General features: G+C 32.8%; 3 protein-coding genes and 1 pseudogene across 4 annotated transcripts; 2 read left to right on the top strand and 2 right to left on the bottom strand.

Moving 5' to 3' along the window:
* Nucleotides 1-268: 268 nt before the first annotated feature.
* On the bottom strand, nt 269-3563 carry LOC142522762 (protein REVEILLE 1-like). Of its 2 annotated transcripts, XM_075626291.1 has the most exons (7): nt 3249-3563; nt 2935-3170; nt 2380-2508; nt 2166-2277; nt 2009-2070; nt 1541-1852; nt 269-1207 (listed from the first exon to the last, which is right to left on the bottom strand). In XM_075626291.1, exons 2-7 carry the CDS (start codon nt 2959-2961, stop codon nt 515-517), a joined length of 1335 nt encoding a protein of 444 aa, XP_075482406.1. In that variant the 5' UTR covers nt 2962-3170; nt 3249-3563; the 3' UTR covers nt 269-514. The 2 variants fall into 2 exon arrangements, with proteins under 2 accessions (XP_075482406.1, XP_075482405.1); XM_075626290.1 differs by having other exon boundaries at nt 2935-3563.
* Nucleotides 3564-8733: 5170 nt separating this feature from the next.
* On the top strand, nt 8734-11713 carry LOC142523365 (uncharacterized). Its single transcript, XM_075627140.1, has 11 exons — nt 8734-9188; nt 9266-9368; nt 9464-9477; nt 9567-9785; nt 10010-10081; nt 10161-10250; nt 10336-10374; nt 10653-10757; nt 10900-11068; nt 11173-11286; nt 11418-11713. The coding sequence occupies exons 1-11, from the start codon at nt 8934-8936 to the stop codon at nt 11498-11500; spliced, it is 1263 nt and encodes a 420-aa protein (XP_075483255.1). The 5' UTR covers nt 8734-8933; the 3' UTR covers nt 11501-11713.
* Nucleotides 11714-18751: 7038 nt separating this feature from the next.
* LOC142522235 (receptor protein kinase TMK1) lies at nt 18752-22514 on the top strand. Its single transcript, XM_075625455.1, has 2 exons — nt 18752-21411; nt 21840-22514. The coding sequence occupies exons 1-2, from the start codon at nt 19089-19091 to the stop codon at nt 22367-22369; spliced, it is 2853 nt and encodes a 950-aa protein (XP_075481570.1). The 5' UTR covers nt 18752-19088; the 3' UTR covers nt 22370-22514.
* Nucleotides 22515-23348: 834 nt separating this feature from the next.
* On the bottom strand, nt 23349-24217 carry LOC142523373 (potassium channel GORK-like; annotated as a pseudogene).
* Between the last annotated feature and the right edge of the window lie 1275 nt (nt 24218-25492).

The following is a 25492-nucleotide window of genomic DNA, read 5'->3' as shown; positions in this document are numbered from 1 at the left end:
ATTACAGATCTTGATGCTTGTGACATAGATTAGCTGTTTAACTTGTACAACTAAAGAATGTATAAATATTATGAAAATCAATGTAATTTTAGAAATCAAATTACAGTCGACTATAAATTTCGATATAACAGTAAATATTCGATATTACTGATATACATTTTCCCAATTGGTGGACAGTTACACCCAGTAGCATATCCAACTATCATTCTACAAGAGGAGCATATGCACTGGAGTAGAATATAAAGCAAATGCAAATAAACAACAAAACTTCGACAATGAACTTCCAAGCTCTTCTTGATGTTATATATATACTACAAATTGTACAAAGAAAGCTCGGAGATGTAAGGGATATGCACAAACACAATTCAACTCCTCGCACATTACAACATTAGAAATTCTAAAAACATAAAACACATCTCAAGATTCAAGAGGTAAACAAAAATTACACTAGAAATGCATTGCTAAATTTTTAATAGACATTGCACCTCGGAAAACGCATAACCTTCACCAGCTTCTATAAGCAGAGGCGAACCCTCTGTTTCTCCCGTTCTTCAGAAGCCTCATTCGAGGTCGAGGTAGATAGGTTTTCGCCAAGGCATCGTTTATAAGGCACAAAACCTTTTCCATGTTTAGTCAATTTAACTGACATGGTCTTGCTAAATTTGGAGGGCAGTGATTTTTGTCCCTTGGATTTCATCTCAAACGAGTGGCAATAGCTATCAGCTCCCCAGTTTTTCTCTCCCCCTGTTGTTGTGCAAACAGATTCTGTATTTGAACCAGTTGAGGACCCCTCCTTTTCTTCATCTTTGCCAGGCATATGACACGAGATTCGACCTTTGATTGGGGTTGGATTATGCACTTCCTGAGCTGTCGGTGATTTGGCGCTGCAGAGTGTCAACCATGGTAAAGAAACCGGACACCGAGTATCCACAGGGTGTGAGTGTTCACGTGCCACTTGCGTGTAATAAATATCGCTATTTGTTGCACCACAATAAAGTGACAAATGGGCAACGCTCCAAGGAAATAAACAAGTCCCCACGTCTTCACCAGAGGACTCGAGCTTGCTAGCCATTAATGCTGCTAGGTTAGCTGGTCCATGAGGATCAGAAATGAGTAGCATTTTACCAAACAGCTTCAAGCACTGAGCAGCTGATTCGTTTGAATCTTCTTTAACAATAAATTCATTTTGAGACAAAAGCTCCAATTCCTGTCCAGTTAAACTGTTGAATTAAAAAGTAGGGTAGAAATATAAAGAAGAGAGAATGAAATGTATTGCAGATTTATATTGTTCAACCATAAACACACATTCTTCTGTTACATAATCGTACTCCCATCATATATGCCAAAATAAACTTTAATAGATACGGTAAAAAAATTCTTTTGCATAACTTAATCACAAGAAATCACACAAAAACTATGCTTGAATCTTAATAATATCAAATCATCTTGTTCCAATATAACATAAACATTTCAAGTGGATCAAGAGTTTGCCATATCACATGCACTGTAGGAAGATGAGTAAAATAAGTAGAGTTAGTACCGGAGAAACTCGTTCATCCGGGCTTGAATATTCATCTTTTGAACCAGAAATTATAGACAAACAATTTGCTCTAGCACATGCATCTGAGCCAACTGCTGATAATACTGATGTAGGAGATTCGTTTTCCGGTTCCGAAATAGACAGAGTAGAAGACGAAGACCTTGTTGGTTTCTCGGGTATTATAAGTCCTGTTTTGACTGGACAAACCAACTTACGAGGATAAGGGTGCATTGGTTTTCTTTTAGGTCTCGGAGGAGGAATTTCAATTGGTTTTTCAGAGTCAGCATCAGCTCCATTTGGATCACGTGCGACCTAATCACCACACAGATATTTAATATCAACGCGATATGAATAGAATAAAGTTTATCAATAGCAAAGTTGGAGCCCAACATCGTAGTTCTCGCCCAAAAAGGCGGAAAACAGATGTAAGTGTAGATATTGCTACTGATATAAGTGCAGCAGTAAAACCTTGGAGAAAAATTTCTGTGCGTGGCTACGAATCTGCACCGCAGTTTTTGTACTCACGTGCTCTGTAAAGATGATGAAATAAAATTTCAAAATTCACCAATACAAGGGAAATACTGAAAGATACATTTACAAAACAGCATCTCAACCAAATAAACACCTTCAATTCTCCTCCAAGCTCGACCGTAAAGTTTCAGTGCCTCGATAAATTTTTTATGCTCTTCTTCCGTCCATCGTTCTCTTTGTTTCGTGATCGTATACGGTTTCCTCGCCTATTTGAACAGAATATTAAAAATAAATAAAATAAGCTGCCAAAATGCAAGATAAGTTGGATATTAGCTCCGAAACCGTTATAGACAAGAGAGGATAAACACCTTGGGAGAAAATTCTTCCCCATCAAGAAACTGCTCCTTCGACAGGGTACCAGCAGCTGTACCCAACTCTAAAAGAGGCTTATTGCTACCACGAGGAAAAGTGCCTGACCCCGTGCCTCCATCTTGTTCCTGTGGTAGGAGGAATATAGAAACAAACCCACTAAATGTCAAGAATGATACTCGAGAAACTGCAGCTATGGCGTGTTTAAATGATTCAAACTACAGCAAAACACCTGGCTGGAATACTACAGCATCAGTGTAACATTGACTTAATATTCGGAACAAACAGATTTGTTGGACAAAAAAATCAAGAACAAGCTACTTGGCTCATCGAATTAAACTACTGTACCTAATTGTCCAGTTTTTCCCGGGTGTTTTTACCCTCTCACCGGTGCAGTATTTTAAAGCATAATTTCATTTCACTGACAGTGGTTAAAAACAAGACATGATTCTTGCTGATACTACTGTAACACCAGAAACCTACAACAAGTCAAACTATGCAAACAAAAAACCTTAAAACCAAAAGAAACAATTTTTCGGTACGAAAATTGTAACCTGTATGGTGCCGGCTGCAGTGACCATCAGTTTTCCAATTTTTGCTTTTTCTTCTCTACAGAAATTTCAAAACCTTCTTAGCTGAACGAAATTAATTTCCTCGATCTCAGTTTTTTGCTGGAGGAAATTCTCATGCACCTCAAGAATTAAGATCTCAATAGATGAACTTTTTACAAATTACCAGGGCCACTTATGGAACCACGAAATAAATATCACTGAATAATCCAATATATCGTCTCAAACCATTAAAAGGGAAGTCAGAACCATGGAAATTTCTTGTTTTCAAAGACGAGTAACAAGAAATTTGAAATCACTCACTGAAATTCTTGATTATGAGGAAAAACTATAAACATGGCAGTTTTATTTTTTAAACAAAACTTTGGCAAAAAGATCAATTTTCTGAGATCTTTCATAATAGAAAAGCGATTGAAAATTGGGCAGAAACACCCCAAAAGACTCGATCTTTAACTGAGAAAATTACTGAAACAGCAGAGCATAAACACAAATAAGAGGAAAGAATCGAAAATTACAGAGAAAGAAGGCAAAGAAAGCGAAAGAAAACGGATATGTGAGAGTACACACTAACAAAAAATAAAATAATACGAAGGGAGAAATAGTTGTGGGATTGGTCCAGGTCCGGTTCGTTCGATCCTGGGTGTGGAGGCAAATGAAGATGAATGGTTGAGATTTCATTTTATGGAAAAAAATAAAAAAATTGGGCCAGAAAAAATTCCGACCCTTGGATGTACCCTGTAGGGATATGATGGAACAATCCGGTCCGGGGGAAGGATAAAGAAGATGTAGAGGTGCCACGTCAGATTGGTGATTTCAGGAAAATTAAGGATAAATGGGGTTGAATCGTGTGGCTCGAATTCGAAAGAGATTGTACGCCACGTGGCACACACCCTTTTTCTTTTTCTTTTTTCGGGACGTGATTCAAGTTTTTGACTTTTTTCTCTCTCAAACCCGACTATGGTTTAGGGGTAATTCAGTTTAAACATAGCCGAATTCTATCGTCTAACAATTTCTCTAGGAGTCATTTCCTGGTCAAGATCCACGGTGACCCGTTGATGCCACACAAATCTCTATCAGTTTAAACATCGTTGAATTCGACTCATTCTACTTCAGATCTAAACATCGAGAATAAAAATTTCTCTGTCGAACTATTTTTCTTTGAATTATTACTCGTCAAGCTCAAAATCAAGGTCAAGATTCACTCCTTGTATGACTCCGACGTTAACTCTCGTGGCGAGTTGAATCCACTTCATTCCCTCTCATTATTTTCATACACATTCAATAATATTTTAAAGTAATCAAAATCAAACGTAATTAGCTATTTTTTAAATTTTTTGTTTTCATGCTCGCTAAAGTCCAAACATGACATGAGAATATAGTGAATCAAGATTGAGGTAAAGTAGTTCATTTGTATTGATCCTCATAGCTTCATTTGTACATGAATGTAGTGAATTAAGATGGAGGTAAAGTAGGGACCATGAAGCATTTCATTAAATATATAGTAAAAAGCAATTTCACCATGCTCATGAAGTAATTGATTTTTGGGTAACAAATAAAATTCATTAATATGTATATATAGATCATTGAAAATGTGTTGAATCTTTGATGGGATTGTAGTTCATGCATATATATGTTTTTATGTGATTGTGTAATTTTGTTTGTTTATTCAGGAATCCATGGGGTTATTTATTGAATAGATTTAACTACTGATATTAAGATATTTTCTATTGTTTTAAGTTTGTTAATCGAAGTCGGCTCATGTAATTTCAAAAACTGTTCACAGAGATGTAATGTTATATGGCATCACTTTGCTTTAAAGGTTAATGCATGTGATACAAAGCTAACTTGTTTGCACTTTTTTATTAGAGTAGGTCTCTTGTGAGATCGTCTTACGAATTTTTATCCGTGAGACGAGTCAACCCTATTGATATTCACAATAAAAAGTAATATTCTTGGCATAAAAAGTAATATTTTTTAATGGATGACCCAAATAAAATATCTGTCTCGCAAAATACGACCAGCAAAATCGTCTCACAAAAGTTTTTTTACCATTTTACTAGTACATGGGATAAATTGTTTTTAATTATCCATTAATCTATCTCGCCAAGTTTATACTTCTGAACAGTAAAGTGACGTTACTTTTGATATACTTCTATTTAGTTAAATGGTGATTCGCTCAAAATTTTGTTATTATGCCAGCTGGAATCCATTTTATTTTTGTAGGCTGAAGTATGACTCGAATTGGATCGAATATTAAATTTAAAATTTAAACTCGATTTGTTTAAATATCGAGTTATTTGTACTCAGAATTGTTAGCATAATTTTAATATTTAAATTTTGTACTTATAAGGACAAAAATACTTTTATATATTTTTCTAAAAAATATATACATGTAGCTATTCAGGTAGAAATAACTAAAACTCGAACCCAACTCGAGTTAATATTCGAACACGATCAAAGTAAAAATCGAGTCGAGTTTTAACTCACCTTTTCTAACTAATATCAGTGCTATAATAAACAGATAAGATCTCAAATTCGAGATATGAGATTAAAAACACCTCACCTCAATCCGGCCGAACCCATATTTTATTTCTACCAAATCTTTAATATATTTTTTAATCAAATATTTGTTTTATCCAGAAAGTGTGCTACCAAATATCCCGAGAATTCGAAGTCGGGAAGTGTATTTTCAGTTGCCACAAATTGCCTGACACGCGTCGCGATCCTACCGGACGCTTTATTTTTCACGGATCGTGACGCACTTTTTGCGCACTTTTCCCACCGATAATGAGTGGGAACACAAATCGAATGGACAGTTGACTACAAAGTAGAGCCTTTGATTTAGTTAATTGTAACATTAAATATGTTATTTTATATAGATACATTCTCGATAACCCATGACGACAGGTTAAATTTTCTATGAAAAAAATTATAATAAACTATTTTATCAATTAATTTAACGAGACGAATCTATTATTTCGATCATCATTATTTTTTATGTCAAAAATATTACTTATTATTATAAATCAAGATAATATCGATATGTCTCACGATTAAAGATACGTGATACCGCCAAACAAAAGATTTACTAAATTATCTAATATGGAATTTCTCACTTGTTGACTATATCAAATTTACAGATTTAGGTGACGAATATCGATTTTATCCACTTTTAACTTGTTGAGAAAGTGTGTGGGGATATTTTTGTGGGCAGATGTAGGGAATTCATAGTAGTCCCGAAATGGTAATCATAAAGGTCCACCCATATTTATTAATTGGTTACCGTCTCTTGTCAAGGGGTATGTATCTCTCTCGCACCCCCCCCCCCCCCCCCCCCCCCCCACACACACACACACACACACACAAATACCTATATCATTTATAGCCATACGATTATCAGATTCCCATCTCAAAATGATAATAATAATATTACCTATATCATTTATAGCCATACGATTATCAAATTCCCATCTCAAAATGATGATAATAATATATATTGAAATTATTTTTATTAAAATATGTGAAATAAAGAATTTCCCATAATCTCAAATACAATACAAAATAAAATTAATAATTTCATGTGTGTTTATTTAGGGCAAAATATGGTGGCGTGTTAAAAAAGGGTAGAGTTGTGGATTGGAAAGAAAGTGGTAGTAGATGAGGATGAAGATGAGATGGCCTACATTTCAGCCACAGCTCACTTTTTTGCACTTTTCAGCCACATCACCACCACTTGCCGCCCCACTTCCATCGACCCACCACGTGTACACACTTGACAGCCCTCTTTCGAAATGTGGTGGTGCTATTTTAAATCTAAATTATGCATGTTTTATTTAAGGGTCGAAATTCGAAATGTGATTTTCTATTTTACAAAAGTCGTTTTTGTAAAATTTTAATACCAAAACCACTTATTTTTCGAATACTTGTCATTTTATATTTTCAGTTTTTCAATTTTATTTTCGTATTTTAGAATTTTTCTCGCTTATGCGTGATATATAAATTTTCTTGACCATAAATATGTGGACCTACTCTTTCTGCCTACAAGTTTATTTTAATTTTTTTAAAATGGGAGTTTGGAGAAGTCTGATGTGGGGATGTATAAATGTGTGTGTGTTAAAGTGCAAGGTGTCGAATGGGTGTGAACTTTCTAGCTCGTCTCTTTGGAAAAAAGCCAACTAAGAAAAGGATAAACAAATAGTAAAAGGACATATATTGTATTATTGTATGTGTTTGCAGCTGAAAATTGGACAAGATCTTTTTTCGGATACGAAAAAATTAAAGCCATGACTGACAAGCATTTCTCCTTTTATTAAAAAAACTATTTTTGAAGAGAGCGAGGTACTCGCTGAGGAGCGACACGACAAAAAAAAATTGGTTAGCTAAAATATTTTCTTTCGTTATTTAATATTTTTTTATAAAATAAAAATAGGTGAGCGACTTGATTTTTAATAATTTGTTATGTTTTTTTTTTATTATTATTAATTTAGCGTGTGATCGTAAAAAATAATTTGGTTAGCTAAAATATTTTCTTTCGTTATCTAATAATGCATGCTTCATTAAACTGATCAACAATGATCTATAAAAGCCTAATTTTAATATTTAAATTTGAATAGACCTCTCGTGAGACAATAATGTATGCTTCATTAAACTGATCAAAAATGATCTATAAAAGCCTAATTTTAATATTTAAATTTGAATAGACCTCTTGTGAGACAGTCTCACGATCGATTCTTTATCTGCGAGACGAGTCAACCCTACCGATATTCACAATAAAAAGTAATACTCTTAGCATAAAAAGTAATATTTTTTCATGGATAACCCAAATAAGATATCTGTCTTGGAAAATACGACCCGTGAGATCGTTTCACACAAGTTTTTGCCTTAATTTAAATATATAAAAGATCAAAGACGTCGAATTTAAGAATTTGGACCGCTGCATCATATTTCCATATTTTTGTTTGGGCCTATTATTTTGATTCATTTTGGGCTCTAACTAATGGTGGGAAACAATTCTCATCCCGCTTCTGTTTTTTTTTCATCCCATTTTTTAATTAATTTATCAGAAACGATCGATTATATTTATTTCTTTGTAATAAGTTTTATCCATTTAGGATGGAGTTAATGAAGTGAATATCTATTTACAACAATTTTTGGAAAACGGTTCAAATGCTGTCATTAATATTTTAAACAGGGAAAAAAAAAATATTTGTATACCTTCTTATTTGTTGTTAGTGTACATGAGAAATTTACAAGTAGTCAGTTTCTTTTTTATTGTATGGATGTGTGAGGTTTTTTCGATATCACTCGGGATCGAACTCAGGCATTTTCTCTATCGAATACATTTATTCAATCAATTTAAATTTAAAAAAAAAAAAAGAATTATTTACAAAAAGTATAAAATGGTCAGTAAAAGTCATGTCTGGTCCGACCCCTTTTCCAATAGGCGTGTCTGTATAAATGGAAAAAAATTATTGTAATAGAATAGAAATTATATATATGTTGTGCAAAAAAACAAAAAACTGGAAGCCGAAATATAAATAGATGGGAAGAAGATGACAACTTTGATTCACGGATCTTCAATCACCTTTGAATTCAAATTATTCACGAACCAAATTCAACTATCTTGCTACTTCTTGTGCCTGCATACATGGACCACAACACGTGACCCAACTATGTAAGTTCAAATTTATTTTCTTGGATATTTCCGAGCAATTGGATCTCACATCAATCCTTGACAAATTTTCCGATATCGAATTTATTTGAAATTCATTAATCACCAAATATAATCTCAAATTAAGTATCCGCAATATCCCATTCCTAAAGCTGCAACTTGCACGCAAAAGGGTTCACGTGGCCGGCCTTTGTAAATTGTAAATATAGAGATGATAAATTATTGTGAGAAACTTCATACTTCAATCAGCTAACAGAGAGAGTCTAAAGATGGGAATTTAGTTTCTTTTTCGATTTCTAACTACAAATAAAAAATGTCTGAAATATCACCAGCTAGTACTTCTTGGCAGCTTAATTTCAAATCTTTGATTCATGTTTTGATGTTCATATTGACATGGTATTGTGTGGTTGGAGGTGATGAAATAGTGAGCATCAATGCAGCTAATCCCAGAGTGCAAGTTGGGAACATTTCACAAGTGGAAGATGCTGCGTATCTGCGCATATACTATGGCCAAACTTTCAAAGTTATCAAGAACGGACTTGATGGCAGGAGTTACCTCCTCATCCAGGTACCATGATTCACGTTTTGATGGCGATATTCGATACTAAAACCGAACATTTTGATGTTATTTATGGTTTTGTGTAGAATAATTCGAGAATGGCTGGTAAAACAAAATTTTGCACGTCACGGATAAACTCATTCGTCATTCCATTAGCTAACTTTTCAGTTGATACGCTAAATTTTCCAGGTATGCCGATTTGATAATTAATTAATGGCATATATATCTTCCTTGATTACTAATTGTTTTTCTCTTCTTCTTTTTTTTCCCTGCTATACGAGCAGTTTCTTTTTTCGAGGTGAGATTTTGCTATGCTGTTAAAGTAATTTTATATTTTTTTTGGGAAATTATTTTAGTTAACTTGGTTTATATTTGACACTGATTCAGCTGCTAGGCTTACTTGGAATTTTGAAGGGAATCACATCAGAATCTGTGGCTTCTGAATGCGTGCTGAAACTATACAACAATGGTCAACTTCAAATGATCAACAAAACCCAACCTCTATCACTCACCAAGTTTGTGGCTCACTTCATCAGCAACACCGATCAATCGCAATCCTGCAACTTTGCAACTTTTCTTCCAATGGGTGAGGAAACCCCTTTGCAGGTATATGTGTGTGTGTGTGTATATATTATATTGGATGCTTGATAGAGCGATCGAACCATGGTGCTTGAGCTGTTATTTGGTTTAAAAGATTTGAGTTGCACCGTTACCACCAGCTATAACTTTTGGTAAAGCGACAAGCGCTCGGTCATACATATTATGACCTTTATTTACATACACCATTTGATCAAGAAACACAGAAAACTTTCACTTAATGAAATGTGCAGCAAGCTGAGTGGATCAAGTACTTGGGAGTCTTTGCGAATTTAGAAACCAGGGCGAACCAAGTCTATGATGCGGTAATATATAAGACTTGAATTTAATTTCCTGCAGGACTTGAAGAATATTTATCATCAAAATCTTTAATTAATTATCCAGATCAAAAGCAATTACATGTGCCTGAGCAAAGCAGCAATGAACAAAAAAGCCTCGTTCAAACCCATAGTCGCTTGGATGGACTACAACAACGTGAGCTCGTTCAATATATATGTTTTAATTATTTTTCTGTGAATTGGGTGTTATGTTTTATTTAATACTTGTTGGATTGGTGCAGGGCCTGTGGTCTTTTACAAAAGATAAATACAAGCTGAAGGTATATATATACATATACATATATTCATCAATTGCTTTGAGATCATAATCGAGTATCCTCTCGTTTGTAATTTTGATGATACATACGTGTCGTCAAATTTCAATTTTAACTTTTTCCTAACACAATACTTATATGTATGGTGACAGACATCAGACTGTATAAAAAAAGAAGACTAAAATTGGACAATAAAATTGATATCTATTGTATACTTTATGCATATTTTCATTTTATATACTTAAATTTTCAACTTCTTTTATTACTAATCTTGATGCATGCAGTATGTGGAGGATTCAGGAGGGGAGAATGTCGACGATTCGATCAATAAAGTTACATATAACGTCTCTGTACCTGACGACTTAGATGTATTCAATGCCATCCTATGTGTCAGTAACTACATCAATGTCCTTGATTCTCATTTATTTTACTCAAATTACATATACTGGGAAATTTAAAAAAAAAAAATGCATATTATTTTGGATTTTTTTTCAAATGAAAATTTAATTTTCTCTTAAAATAATTGATTAGACTATAGATGTGGTGATAGATGAAACCAGGACGTCTGAAGCAGTGTCCTACACTGCCTCCACCTTTCTGCAAAATTTGAATGTGGAGGATCAATCTTGCTTCGCTTTCATGGCTTCACAAAGCCTGTGGAGATATGACAAAAGATATTATCAAAATTCAGTCGCGCTCGGTATTACCTTCGACGACATTTTTTTTAGTATTTAAACGTCTCAATATATATGTAATAGTTGTTGATAGTGATACTTCAAATTTTCTACACGCACGATGACGAAGATTGGTACGACGGAGCTATCTCTCAACCTCATCTAGTCTTGGCCGATCTCGTTGAAGCTCTGTTTCCGACAGGAAATTACACTAGCACTTATTTCAGAAATATTGCCAAGGCAAGTGTTTCGGATGAGTCTTGGGTGAACATAGTAACCTTAACTAGGAGGGAAATTAATTTTTGTATTTTAGAGCGTGTAGTATTTGATGTACACCGAGGCTCATGAAAATGGAAACATTTTTTCTGCAGGGAGGAGGAGTTGTTGACGTTGGCCCTGAAATTTGCAACAGAGAGAGCGATGTTGCGATGGAACCTGTGATTATAGATTGCGAATAGAAAAATAACGTTGATTCAAACTCGTGGATTCATCCTTCTTCAAACGACGTCCTCCGACTTCTCCAAGTGTATCAGTTTCTTAAATATGTGATACATACATATTTGTAGAGTTTCCGACTATTTATTTTGTTCTTAAATGGTTTTTCAGTTTTCATAACCATGAATTATGATTCCTAAGAAAATATACTTATGATTAAAAGTACATATAATCAATATATTCTTCAACGATATCACTAATGAATAATGTCACAACTTCTTCAAACATCGTGATATTTGTGATATCATTTTTATATACTTTGTATCAATATTATCAACATATAGCTAGCTATAAGGTAAATAATTTTTTAGCAATTATTTTTCAATCACTACGGAGAAAAATACTTGAAAATCTCTTCAAATGAAAATATCTTAGAACTATGTCATCATTTAATTTGACGTCATTCATGAAATTCGTCTTTTTTGTCATTTTTTGAAGCTTTGGAACAATAATTGTGTGCATCATACTATAAGGATGATATTTTTTAATCTCATTTGTTGTGTCTCATGCATATATTACTATATTATTAATTGAAACAAAACATATTTTATTCTATCGAGTTTATATTTTGTTTTATAATATTTTAGATCTTGTGGAATGACATACAAAATTAAATATTATTAAATATTGAATTTTAAAAATCTCGAGAATAGACAATGAATAACATAATTAAGGTATGGATATGAGATATCATTCAAATATATATCAAAGTATTTGTCTTGTCCAATAGCTCGTCTAATAATACAAATGTTTAGATTTCACGAGCATTATATGATAGTCAAAAGTAATTTGATGAAATATTATATAATTTTATTTGAATTTCACTATTTGACTAAGTGAATTTATTTGGCGATTAGTTATCTAAGCTACCATAATATATATTATGAATTAGCTAGTTAGTCATTTTGACTATAAAAAAGGACAAAGCAACCTCTTAGCCACCTAGAAATGTAACAAAATAATATTAGAGAAAATAAAGTGCAACTGACTCATTGTATCAAATTATTAAAAAAATGCAAAAAATAGATTTATTGTGTTCACAAAAATTTAAAATCGTTATCGTGAAATTATAAATAAAATAAGAATTATGCACACATTGTTTTTTCATATATTTCATATAACTAGAAAAATGCACGTGCGTTGCACGTAAAAACCTAAACTGTTGAAAATATATGTACGAAATTTTGATAATATTTAAATGAATTAAAACATGGCTAGTAACATTTATCAACTGAAACAAACTAAGCCATAAAAAATAAAAAATCATGACCATAGACGGTATATGAATAAGAGAAATTATCTTATCCACTCGAAACACTTTCCAATATGCTTCTTGGTTGATTTTGAGAACTCAACAACTCTTTGTCGTAGTTTGTTATAATATGCATATAACTATTTTGGTATGCTCAGTAAGTATCTGATCGTCTTTAACATATATTATGTTATTTACAATCCTTATCCGGGATCTGACATGCTCATAGTTTGCTTCTTTATCACGACATTTTTTCGGTTTTCTACATTGTTTTTATCTGATAATCTTATTTTTCCGACTATCTTTTTTGTTGTTAAATGATTTTTCAGCTTTTGACAATCATCAACTATAAATCCTAAGAAAAAATGCTTTTACTCGCGATAAGTTTTCACTGTGACTAAAAGTATATATAACTTATATATTCTTCAACAACAAAATCAATGAATGGTGTTGCACCTTCTTCAAATATTGTGATATTTGTGATATCATTTTTATATATTTAGTATCAATATTATTAACATATAGCTATAAGGTTAATAAATTTTTAACAACTATTTCTCAATCATTGTGAGAAAAATACTTGAAATATCTTCAAATGGCTATATTTTAAAATTGTGTCCTCATTTAATTTGACGCAATTCAAGAAAGTCATATTGATCGTCATTTTTTGAAAGCTTTGAAATAATGATTGCGTGCATCTTGTCATAAAGATGATATAGTTTCAATCTCATTTGTTGCGTTTAGAACATAATATTGTATTATTTATTGAAACAAAACAAATTTTCTTCTATCGAGTTTATATTTTGTTTTATAATATTTTATATCTTGTGGAACGATATACAAAATTAATTATTGTATTTTAAAAATCTTGAGAAGAGATACGAATAATGTAATTAAGATATGCATATGAGATATCATTCAAATATATGTCAAAGTATTTGTCTTATTCTAATAATATAACCATTTAGATTTCATGAGCATTTTATGATAGTCAAAATTAATTTGATGAAATATTGTAGAATTTTATTTGAATTTCAATAGTTGGCTAAGTGAATTTATTTGACGAGGAGTTTTCTATGCTACCATCATATATGTTATGAATTAGCTGGTTAGACACTTTGACTAAAAAAAGAGACAAAAACAATCTCGTAGTCACATCGAAATATATCGAGATAATATTGGAGGAAATAAAGTGAAACTGACTTAATGTCTCAATAAAATACACAAAATTGATCTATTATATTGTGTCAACAAAGCTTTAGAATTGTTCTCATACCATTATAAATAGAATGAGAATTATGCACAATTTGTTTTTTATGTATTTCTTTTTCTGAATGAAGAATTTTTTCTTTTTGAAAACTATTTTATTGAGAAATATTGATATTTTATATGACATCCATATGTCGCACAACCATGAAGTAACAACATAATCAATATATAACACTTAACGTACACATACAATTCTTCAATTTCTTCTTCATTGTGCTTCGTTTAAATTTAAATCTGAATCATTCTTGATCTTAATATTTCGCTTTAAATATGATTTAATATATATGTATATGTTTCATGTTACTTAGTTAGATTTAATTTCAAATATCTATAAAAAAATGTGCTTGAATTATATCATACAGAAATTAGGACATAATATATAGGACCGCGCTTGCCGCTTTACCAAAATCTATAGATAGTAGTAATGGTGCAACTCAAATCTTTTAAACCGCACAGCAGCTCAAGCACCACGGTTCGGCCGCTCTACCAAGCAGGGACAATTATTGCACCCGACAATATCCCTCCCAATAATTGCACTCCTTGCAATCAATGAGAATCGAACCCGTGACCTTGACTCTGATACCAATTGTAGGGCCGAGCGCTTGCCTCTTTACCAAAGCTATAGCTAGTAGTAATGGTGCAACTCAAATCTTTTAAACCGCACAGCAGCTCAAGCACCACGGTTCGACGGCTCTACCAAGCAGGGACAATTATTCCACCCAACATAGTAATACACAACATTATTTTTTTTATTTAACATGTCTTTTTTTTTTATCCACTATGTTTGTCTTAACTTTTTTTTTTTCAAAATTTGACGCATTTCGTAGACTATATGTATGAAAAACCAAGAAATTATATAATTTACAGAAACCATTTATTATTCTCTTCGTAGAACAGAAGACCCAAAATACGTGGCTTTGATTGGTATACTTTCATACTTATTTTTATATAAACAACAAGGCACATCATATAATATCAGAAAAATCAATTACCGCCAACAATACTAACCAAAACGAATAAAAAAATCATAACACAAACAACCTCGATAAAAAAAAATGATAACTCAAAGTTTAAAAATAATTTATTTAGTACAATAACAAAGAAATTGAAGTATATACGAGCAATAAAAAGCATAAATCACTCTCAAATTAAATATTAACTCATATTATTCACAATTTGTATAAATTTTCCAATATTTTTTTCAAATAAAGAGAAGACACCTTATTAATGTCATCGTTTTATAGATATTCATTCCACTTCTTTAAAAAAACACAAATGAAAAATGGTGCCTTGAAATCATAATAAAACCATTTAGAAAAACAGTCGTAAAAATATAATTTAAAGTCACACAATATTTCTTAAACCATAGAAAAATATTATACTATTGACAAAATATATATAGCAACAACAAAGCATGCGTTAACTTGTGATATAATTAAAATTTAGAATCATGCATAATCATTGAATTAGAACAAAATCGCATGCCAAAAATCTATTGGATATTATATATTTTAATAATTTATCCATATTTTTCGTTCATCAGATGACTCTTAGACCTACCAAATTTTGTAGTTCACCTATTATTTTCATAATAAATAATATTACAAAAATAATATAAGCAAGAAAATAAAAACTCAAATTAAAATGACTTATATCAATCTAAGTAAAAAAATTGATTAGAGAATATAATAATGTCGTAAAAAAATTAAATATTGATTTATAGACAGAAGTTTGGAAATACATTTGCCCCAATAAATAAAAAATATTATCTCTTGATATTCTGAGACATAAGTTAAAAACGAAGAAATATTTCAATTTTTTTAATATTTTGTAAGTCACTTCAAACTAAGTAATCTAAGCAAACAGAAAACATGCATTATGTGTTTAAAAATTAACAAAATATCTCAACAATAAAAAATTGAAAAATAACCATTTTTGTTGGATATTTGATTTTGTTTCTCTTTTCTTTGTGCAAACAAACAAATCACATAAACAATCCAAACACAATTACATGATCAATACAAATGACATATAACAATCAAACATGTTAACGCTAGGGTAAAAAAACTTCTCTCATTGCAAGAACAAAAAATGATCAAATGGAGCATATTATTTAGTAATATTTATTTAGCAGTATTTATATAAAAATTGACTAAATAACTTAAAAACAGTGTTTGAAATCACTTACAGACAAACATTTCTCTCAATCACATATCTCTATTGACACATAAAGAGCCTGAAAATATTTTTATTCTAAATGGGAGAAAGAAATTTTGTATGACATTAATATTTATTAATAATTTATTTTTATTCAGTCCGACTCATCTCCCTTTGTCTTCATATTATTATTTGACGACAATATATAAATTTAAGTAATTAAAATTAAATTTAAAAGTAAATTAAAATAATAATTAGTTTGATTGAGTTAAATACACTATTAATGATCTTATTAAACTAAGATAAAAAAATGACTTAAATAACATCATTAACATGACAAATTGTAAAACAAAAAAAAAAAATAATAGTAAGATCACAAATGAAAGTCATATATTTAATAAATTAATTAATAGATAATATATTATTTAGTAATATGTATTTAGCATAATATATTGAAAATTGATTAAATAACTTAAATGTTTGCAATGAAATCACTTACATATAAACATTTTCTCTCAATCACGTATTTTTGTTGATACATAAGTAATCTATATATATCTACCTTCTAAATGGTAAAAAAATGTTTTATATGACCTTAATATTTATTAATAATTTAATTTTATTTAATCACACTCATCTCTATTCGTTTTCCCATTATTAGCTTAATGTTCGTAATATTAACAATTTATTTAAATTTATAACATTATGATATTGATTTTCTGTGAATTTGATGTCAATGTAAATATTAAAGTAAATAATTTTAAATTTAAAAATAAAAATATATTAATGATTATTATTAAATGAACAGATGAAAAAAACAAAAAAATAAATATGTATTTATGATAGTGATCTATGTGAATTTGATGCCAATGTAAATATTAAAGTAATTAATTTTAAATTTAAAAATAAAAATATATTAATGATTATTATTAAATGAATAGATGAAAAACAAACAAAAAATAAACTTGTATTTATGATAGTGATTTTATGTGAATTTGATGTCAATGTAAATATTAAAGTAATTAATTTTAAATTTAAAAATAAAAATGTATTAATGATTATTATTAAAAGAATATATGAAAAAGAAAACATGTAGTAATTAATTTTAAATTTAAAAATAAAAATATATTAATGATTATTATTAAACGAGTAGATGAAAAACAAAAAAAAAAATAAACATGTATTTATGATAGTGATTTCCTGTGAATTTGGTGTCAATGTAAATATTAAAGTAATTAATTTTAAATTTAAAAATATATAGATTATTAGTATATAAATATAGATATAGATATAGATTAAACCTATACATATAAATTTATAATTTCTTATTTTCTGTTTTCTTAAATATAAATTTTTTGTATTATTTATTTTAATAAAAGAATGTTTCTGTTTTGTTAAATATAAATTTTTTGTATTATTTATTTTAATAAAAGAATGTATAACACTATTACTATTATTTGTAAGGTATTTTCACAAAACCAATTAATTTTATAAATAATATTATTATATATTGAAATTTTTTGTATTATTTATTTTAATAAAAGAATGTTTCTATTTTGTTAAATATAAATTTTTTGTATTATTTATTTTAATAAAAGAATGTTTCTATTTTGTTAAATATAAATTTTTTGTATTATTTATTTTAATAAAAGAATGTATAACACTATTACTATTATTTGTAAAGTATTTTCACAAAACCAATTAATTTTATAAATAATATTATTATATATTGAAATTTTTTGTATTATTTATTTTAATAAAAGAATGTTTCTGTTTTGTTAAATATAAATTTTTTGTATTATTTATTTTAATAAAAGAATGTATAACACTATTACTATTATTTGTAAGATATTTTCACAAAACCAATTAATTTTATAAATAATATTATTGCATATTGATTATTTTAATAAAAGAATGTATAACACTATTACTATTATTTGTAAGGTATTTTCACAAAACAAATTAAATTTATAAATAATATTATTACATATTGATTCGAATCATTAGTTGTTGAATAAATACTTTGATATTATTTGTAGTCGTGCCATGAAATTGAGTGAAAGATTAATAAATAATAATTAGTGAATGAATTAATAATAATTAATTAATTACATAAAAGGAAGACAAAGTGTCATTAGAGTACAATTTTAATGAGTATAATAAAAAAAATTCACAATTCAATCTATATATTTATATAGATATAGATATAGATATAGATAGATAGATTATTGTCGCTCTGCAACTTAACTATATCAATTTCCAAAATAAAACATCACGTCAGGGGACATATGTTCTCTTGACCCTTGAGTCAATGATGACAGTTTCAGCTTAAGTTTATTAATTATTATCTATGCACATGGATTCGATGGCTATGTATGCACAAGCTTTTGGGCAAAAAAACAAATAAAAATTCATTTTCATACTACGTTCTTCACACAAATTGTTTTCTACTGTTTCCCGCACATTTCTGAACATGGCGAGTAAGGTGACCCAAGTTGGCATGTGGCCCATGGTGCCACTCCACTCATTATCCAGCCTTTTACCACTGTCATTTCTTTGTTCCAAGCGCATCGTCTTTCTGAAACTTTTCTGGTGTTGTGGGTCCATCGCTCCATGTGCTCCAGCTCCATTCTCAATGTATATTTCCTTCTATCACGAGTTTTAATTCACTTGTATTCCCCTCCCTTACCCTACCTTCCACTAGAAGAATCCAATGCTCGTCTAAAATCTGCCAACTTTTGAAGCCTCCTCAGATTCTGCTTTTGTAGTGACAGAGTCGAGCGTCTGTGTCCTAAAGAAGCCCAGAAAAGGCTCTCTCGTTCCTGTGTCCTTTAGTTCTCTCGAACGGAAAACAAAAGCCTGGATCTTTCAGAATGAAGAGCCTTTCTTGGCTAAAGATTCAAGGCTTTTCGTCAGTTCTGTTTCTTGGGTTGCTTTCGTTTTCAGCATTTCTATGTACCGAGTCTCAAACCATTCCAGAAGAAGCCTCAGCAATGTTGGCCCTCAAGAAAAGCCTCAACCCGCCCGATACACTCGGGTGGTCCGATCCGAATTACTGCAAGTGGAAACACGTCGTGTGCTCTGAGAACCGGGTCACCCGGATTCAAATTGGGCACCAGAATCTCCAAGGTACACTACCTCCGGAGCTTTCTTCTCTAACTCATCTCGAACGCCTGGAGCTCCAGTGGAATAACATTTCTGGTCCTTTACCAAGCTTAAAAGGTTTGAGTTTACTGCAAGTCTTGATGCTTAGTAACAACCACTTCAGTTTCATGCCTACGGAATTTTTCTCTGGCATGTCTTCTTTGCAGTCTGTTGAGATTGATGGCAATCCTTTTCTTGCTTGGGAAATCCCACAGACTCTTAGAAATGCCTCAACTCTTCAGAATTTCTCGGCTAATTCTGCTAATATTACTGGAAGGATTCCAGATTTTCTTGGCCCGGATGTGTTTCCGGGCTTGACAAACTTACATTTGGCTCTCAATAATTTGGAGGGTGAACTGCCGGTGGGTTTTAGCGGGTCCCAGATCGAGTCTTTGTGGGTAAATGGGCAGAAACTCAGTGGACAAATCGATGTTATACAGAACATGACATTCTTGAAGGAGCTTTGGTTGCATTCTAATGTATTTTCCGGCCCCCTGCCTGATTTTTCGGGTTTGAAGAATCTGGAAACGTTGAGCTTGAGGGACAATTTGTTCACGGGGCCAGTTCCAATATCTTTGTTGAATCTTGAGTCATTAAAGGTTGTTAATTTGACAAATAACTTTCTGCAAGGGCCAACTCCAAACTTTAACGAGTCTGTTTCTGTTGATATGTCGAATGATACTAATAGTTTTTGCTTACCAAAGCCCGGTGATTGTGATCCTAGAGTTGATTTGTTGCTCTCTATAGTGAAATCGATGGGTTACCCTGGAAAGTTTTCTGAGAATTGGAAAGGAAATAATCCATGCGCTGATTGGTTGGGTATCACTTGTAAAAAAGGGAACATCACCGTCATAAATTTTGAGAATATGGGGCTTACAGGTACCATTTCTCCAGATTATGCCGCGCTTAAATCGCTGCAGAGATTGGTTCTTGCTAAAAATAATCTTACTGGCGGTATCCCGGAACAGCTTGCCACTCTAACCGGGCTTATGGAATTTGACGTGTCTAATAATGAGCTTTCAGGCAAAATACCAGGTTTCAGAAGTAACGTGATTGTCAAAACTGATGGAAATCCAGATATCGGGAAGGATGAGAGAGATTTGAATTTAAATGGCTCAAGTTCCCCTGGTTCAGCTGGTTCATCAAATTCTGGATCTGACGGTGGGGGTAATTTGGAAAAGGGTCGTGAGAGATCTCGAAATTGGATTGGAGTAGTTGTGTTTTCAGTGATTGGGGGAGTCTTTGTCATTTGTTTGGTTTGGTTAGCCACTTTCTGTCTGTACAAGAACAAACAGAAGCGATTCAGCAGAGTGCAAAGTCCAAATGCTACGGTAATACATCCTTGCCATTCAGGTTTGGATAACGAGAGTGTGAAGATCACAGTTGCTGGATCAAGTGTTGGTGACGGTGTTAGTGAAATTCATACAGTTTCTGCCAGTGAAACGAGTGAGGTTCAAATGGTTGAAGTAGGAAACATGGTAATTTCCATTCAAGTACTGAAAAATGTGACAAACAATTTCAGTTCTGATAATATATTGGGTCAAGGAGGATTCGGAACCGTCTACAAAGGAGAACTACACGACGGGACAAAGATTGCAGTGAAAAGAATGGAGCATGGAGCGATCACTGGAAAAGGGTCTGCTGAGTTTAAGTCCGAAATTTCTGTTTTGTCTAAGGTTCGACACCGGCATCTTGTTGCCCTTCTTGGATACTGTCTTGATGGAAATGAAAAGCTTCTTGTTTATGAATACATGCCACAAGGCACACTAAGTGGGCATCTATTCAACTGGGTTTGTGAAGGGTTGCAACCATTGGATTGGACGAGGAGATTGATTATTGCCTTAGATGTTGCTAGAGGTGTCGAATACCTCCATGGATTAGCCCATCAAAGCTTCATACACAGGGATCTGAAGCCTTCTAACATATTACTAGGGGATGATATGAGAGCTAAAGTTGCAGACTTTGGGCTTGTGCGTCTTGCTCCGGAAGGGAAGGCTTCCATTGAAACAAAAGTAGCTGGAACTTTCGGATACCTGGCACCAGAATATGCAGGTAAACTTTTATCCATGAAATTTCTCACTCTGCGAAAATGTCGTCAGAATGTTTGACATGTGGACGATGGGATATTTTGAATCGACCTTGCATGTTACTCAGTGATACATTGCATAAATCTCTAGATTTTAGTATTACCTTTGCCAGAATGTTTTCAAGAAGCTTAATCCCAATGAAATGGACCTAACGCCAAATCAAGCACTCTGTGCTTGCTCTCTGGCATTGTGAGTAGCAACCCAATCTTACTGTATATATCTTGTTTTTCTGTTGCATATCATTATTCTTACAATACAGGGTACTTTTTATCCCTACCAGATAATGAAATCCATCCATCCTTCCTGTCTTTCAAGAACTTAATTCGTAGACATTTTTTCAAATATTCAAGCACAAGCCAAATGATTTCCTCTTGATATTTTCACGTGTAACAGTGACGGGTAGGGTGACAACCAAAGTGGATGTATATAGTTTTGGTGTGATCTTGATGGAACTTATCTCGGGAAGGAAGGCACTAGACGAAAGCCAACCTGAAGAGAGCATGCATCTCGTAACATGGTTCCGCAGAATGCAACTCAACAAGGATATATTTCATAAAGCCGTTGACCCCACAATCGACCTCACAGAGGAAACTCTAGCAAGCATCAGCACTGTCGCTGAGCTAGCTCGCCACTGCTGCGCAAGAGAGCCGTACCAGAGACCTGACATGGGCCATGCTGTAAATGTTCTTTCTCCTCTGGTTGAACTCTGGAAACCGTCGGATCAAAGCTCTGATGATATACATGGTATCGACCTTGATATGTCACTTCCACAAGCTCTTAAGAAATGGCAGGCATTTGAGGGTAGAAGCCATATGGACTCCTCTTCTTCGTCCCATCTTCCGAGCTTGGATAACACGCAGACAAGCATACCTACGAGGCCGTATGGATTTGCCGAGTCGTTCACATCGGCTGATGGCAGGTGAAAATGTTAAAAACAATGTTGGCTGCCTTTATCTCTGTTCTTTCTTGTGCAGTTCTTTGATGTAATTTAATTCTTGCCGACTCTTTGTGCCTTCATTCTTTTTGTTGCTCTAACTAATCGATCATGGAGTCTGCACTTTCTTTCAACTACTAGATGCAGATCAATGCTTGCAAAGGTTTCTTAAATCTTGATTATGTGATATTAGTAGCTGCCATGAATGTACATTGTGATGTTGATCGGTTTCCAAATCTTGATTATGTGATATTAGTGTCAAATATATAAAGTAGCGTAGAAATAAATGCAAAAAAACCCCGAAAAACAAATTTAGGCGACAATACATTTAAGACTTATCTGTGTTGAGAATCAATTTATGATATCTCAATGGAGTCGATAATTTTGGAAATTTATGATTTTCAACAATGTGGCTAAGATCGTGCTAGTTAACAAGAGATTAATTTTGAAATTTTATATAATATTTTTTGAAATTTGAAGCTACGAAATTATTTGGTGTCACTAAATAGGAAAAAAAACATAAAAAATGGGTTTTTAAAACTGTTTAGGATTAAATCCCCCTATTTTCAAAGTAGTGTATCGCATTCCTGAGTGATACAACTGTATCAAAACCACATGTATAGCCTGATGTTGAATCACAAAATATAACACAGCAGGCCTGAAGGACTGGGTTAAACTCATGTACGAACTGTAGAACTGTTCGGTCCTTCCGCTAGTCATCAGAAGTGTGACGCTAACACACACTCGGTTATGATGTCTAAATAACTCATCCAAGAGTAAACAAAAATCTTGGAAAGAGCACAGTCATGACTCGATATAAATGCGTGCTCAATTATACATATAATCAACATATTATGCCAATATGTTTAAAAACCATGTTTTATTTTATGAAATGAGGAATAATCTTAAAATGCTGCATTTCAGTAACATAAAGAGCACATAATTACATGATTCATAGAATCAGTCAATTCACATCGTTAAATTATATCCTTGGGACGAAGCTATATGAAGTGGGGTTGGATGATCATATTCTTTAGTGTTCGGATCTATGCCGTATGATAACACCTTGCTGAGCAAATCTGAATCACCTCTCGCAACCATAGAGCACAAGCAACTACCAGCATTAACTACTGCAATAACGCCCCCTTCTCTGGAAAGCAAAGAAGCAACTCTGTCATGCCCGTTCTTGAAGGCTTCAAGTATTGGTGCACTTCAAAATTATCTGTTCAGAAACACACAAAAAATTAGTGTCTCTGCAGCATTTTGAGTACGAGTTTTACAAATATAATGCATCTAAAAAATATCATTTCCGTAGTTTACCTGCAGAATTGATGTCCACACCTTCTTGCACGATGAATCTCTCAAGGAAAGCCTTATAAATTATTTCAGCAGTCAATAATGATCCGGAAAGAGATAAAGAACACAACTCAAAATCCTACCAATGAGAAACAGGAAACAAGTTATTCTAAACATATTGTTTTTCTTTCAGCAATGAAAATCTTTAGGTTCATTAACTATTGGAATGAGAGTTTAATCTACCTTGTGACACAAGAATTTGCTGTTGACTAAGCATTATACATTGGCGAACCAAATCGAGTAACTTACTCTAGAGAGTAACTAAATCACAACAAATAATTTCCTTACCAAGGCTAATCTTCCATCATAATCTCTCTTGTTGGGATTAGCTCCAGCTCGTATCAGACTTTGTAGTTGATTCAGATCACCGAAATAAGCTGCACCATTGACTCAAAGCTAGCCCCGCCTCGTGTTTTCCAATATGGAATGTAATATCGGACTCCAGTTGCTTCACGCGAATATTTGATTCTTTAAGCTGCATTAAAAAAAATATCTTGTTGGACATTTTGGCTAAGTTCAAGCTTCCAAAGATATTTCTTCCCTCGACATAAATGACAACAAAATGGAGAAAACATGTGTTGCTAGTGGGCAAGTTGACCAAGTTTAACTACCTCCAGCAAGTTCGTTAATATTTTTCGGCCATCATGAAATTATATCTAAAGAACACTCGAAAAAGATTGTTTATCAACACGCAGGAGTCTACACAGCTCACAAACTCGAACGGTATATGGCTGGGGGATGTTACAAAGAATGGAAATCTCTCCGAACAAGCTGTCGGGCTTCAGAAGAGAGACTGAACCTCCTAACCCATCTGCTCCAATGCCAACTTCTACAGAGGAAATTGGGTATAGGGAAAAATTGGGAGGATTTCAAGAAATGTAGCTGAACACCATCAAAACAAGATATAGTTGATCAACAACAACATTTCCCTGCCCCATTATCACGTCAAAACACGCGACTAAATTTATATATTTAACCCTCTTACTTCAACTGAGTAATGAAATTATTATTATTATTATTATTATTTTTGAAAAAACTATTTGTAAAGGGAAAAAACTTATCCTCTCTTCAAATCTGTTTTTCTGGAAAAAAAAAACAAATTACACAACACATGTATCACGCGTGTTTGCTAATATATATAGTATTAAACTTGTGGCATTTATACTAAAGAAACTTGGTGTCAAGATCCATCTTCTTATTCAATATCAAAGTTACTCTTATTTTATTTAAATTGTTATTAAAAATGAGTAGATCTATTGTGAGATGGTCTCACGAATCTTTATATGTGAGACGAGTCAACCATATCGATATTCATAAAAAAAGTAATACTCTTAGGCTGCGTTTGGTTTGGAGGATAGGATAATGAAATGATTAAGAGAGAAATGATAAAAAAAACTATTGAAGTAGAAATATAATATATAATGATAAAATAATATTATGTTTGGTATGATAAATAAGAATGTTATAATTAATAATTTTTTGATGATTTGACAAAATTGCCCTTCTATTTGTGTGTCGGCGGGGGCGGTGCGGGGGCGGTGGTCGGCCGGTGGTGGCGGCCGGTCAGTCGGAAGCGGCGGCGGCGGTCGGCCGAACGCAGCGGCGGCGGTCGGCTGGAAGCGGTGGGGGCGGTCGGCCGGAAGTGGTGGCGGCGGTGGTCGGCCGGAGGAGGAGGCGGCGGTCGGCGGCGGTGGGCGATCGGCCGGCGGCAAGGGTTGGTGGACGGTCGGTGGAAGGAAGTGGTGGTAAGTTTGGA

Source organism: Primulina tabacum, chromosome 13 (assembly GCF_025594145.1).
Source record: "Primulina tabacum isolate GXHZ01 chromosome 13, ASM2559414v2, whole genome shotgun sequence".
Lineage (NCBI taxonomy): Eukaryota > Viridiplantae > Streptophyta > Magnoliopsida > Lamiales > Gesneriaceae > Primulina > Primulina tabacum.
The sequence above is the reverse complement of the archived record's forward strand: the minus strand, read 5'-3'. Positions and strand labels throughout refer to the sequence as shown.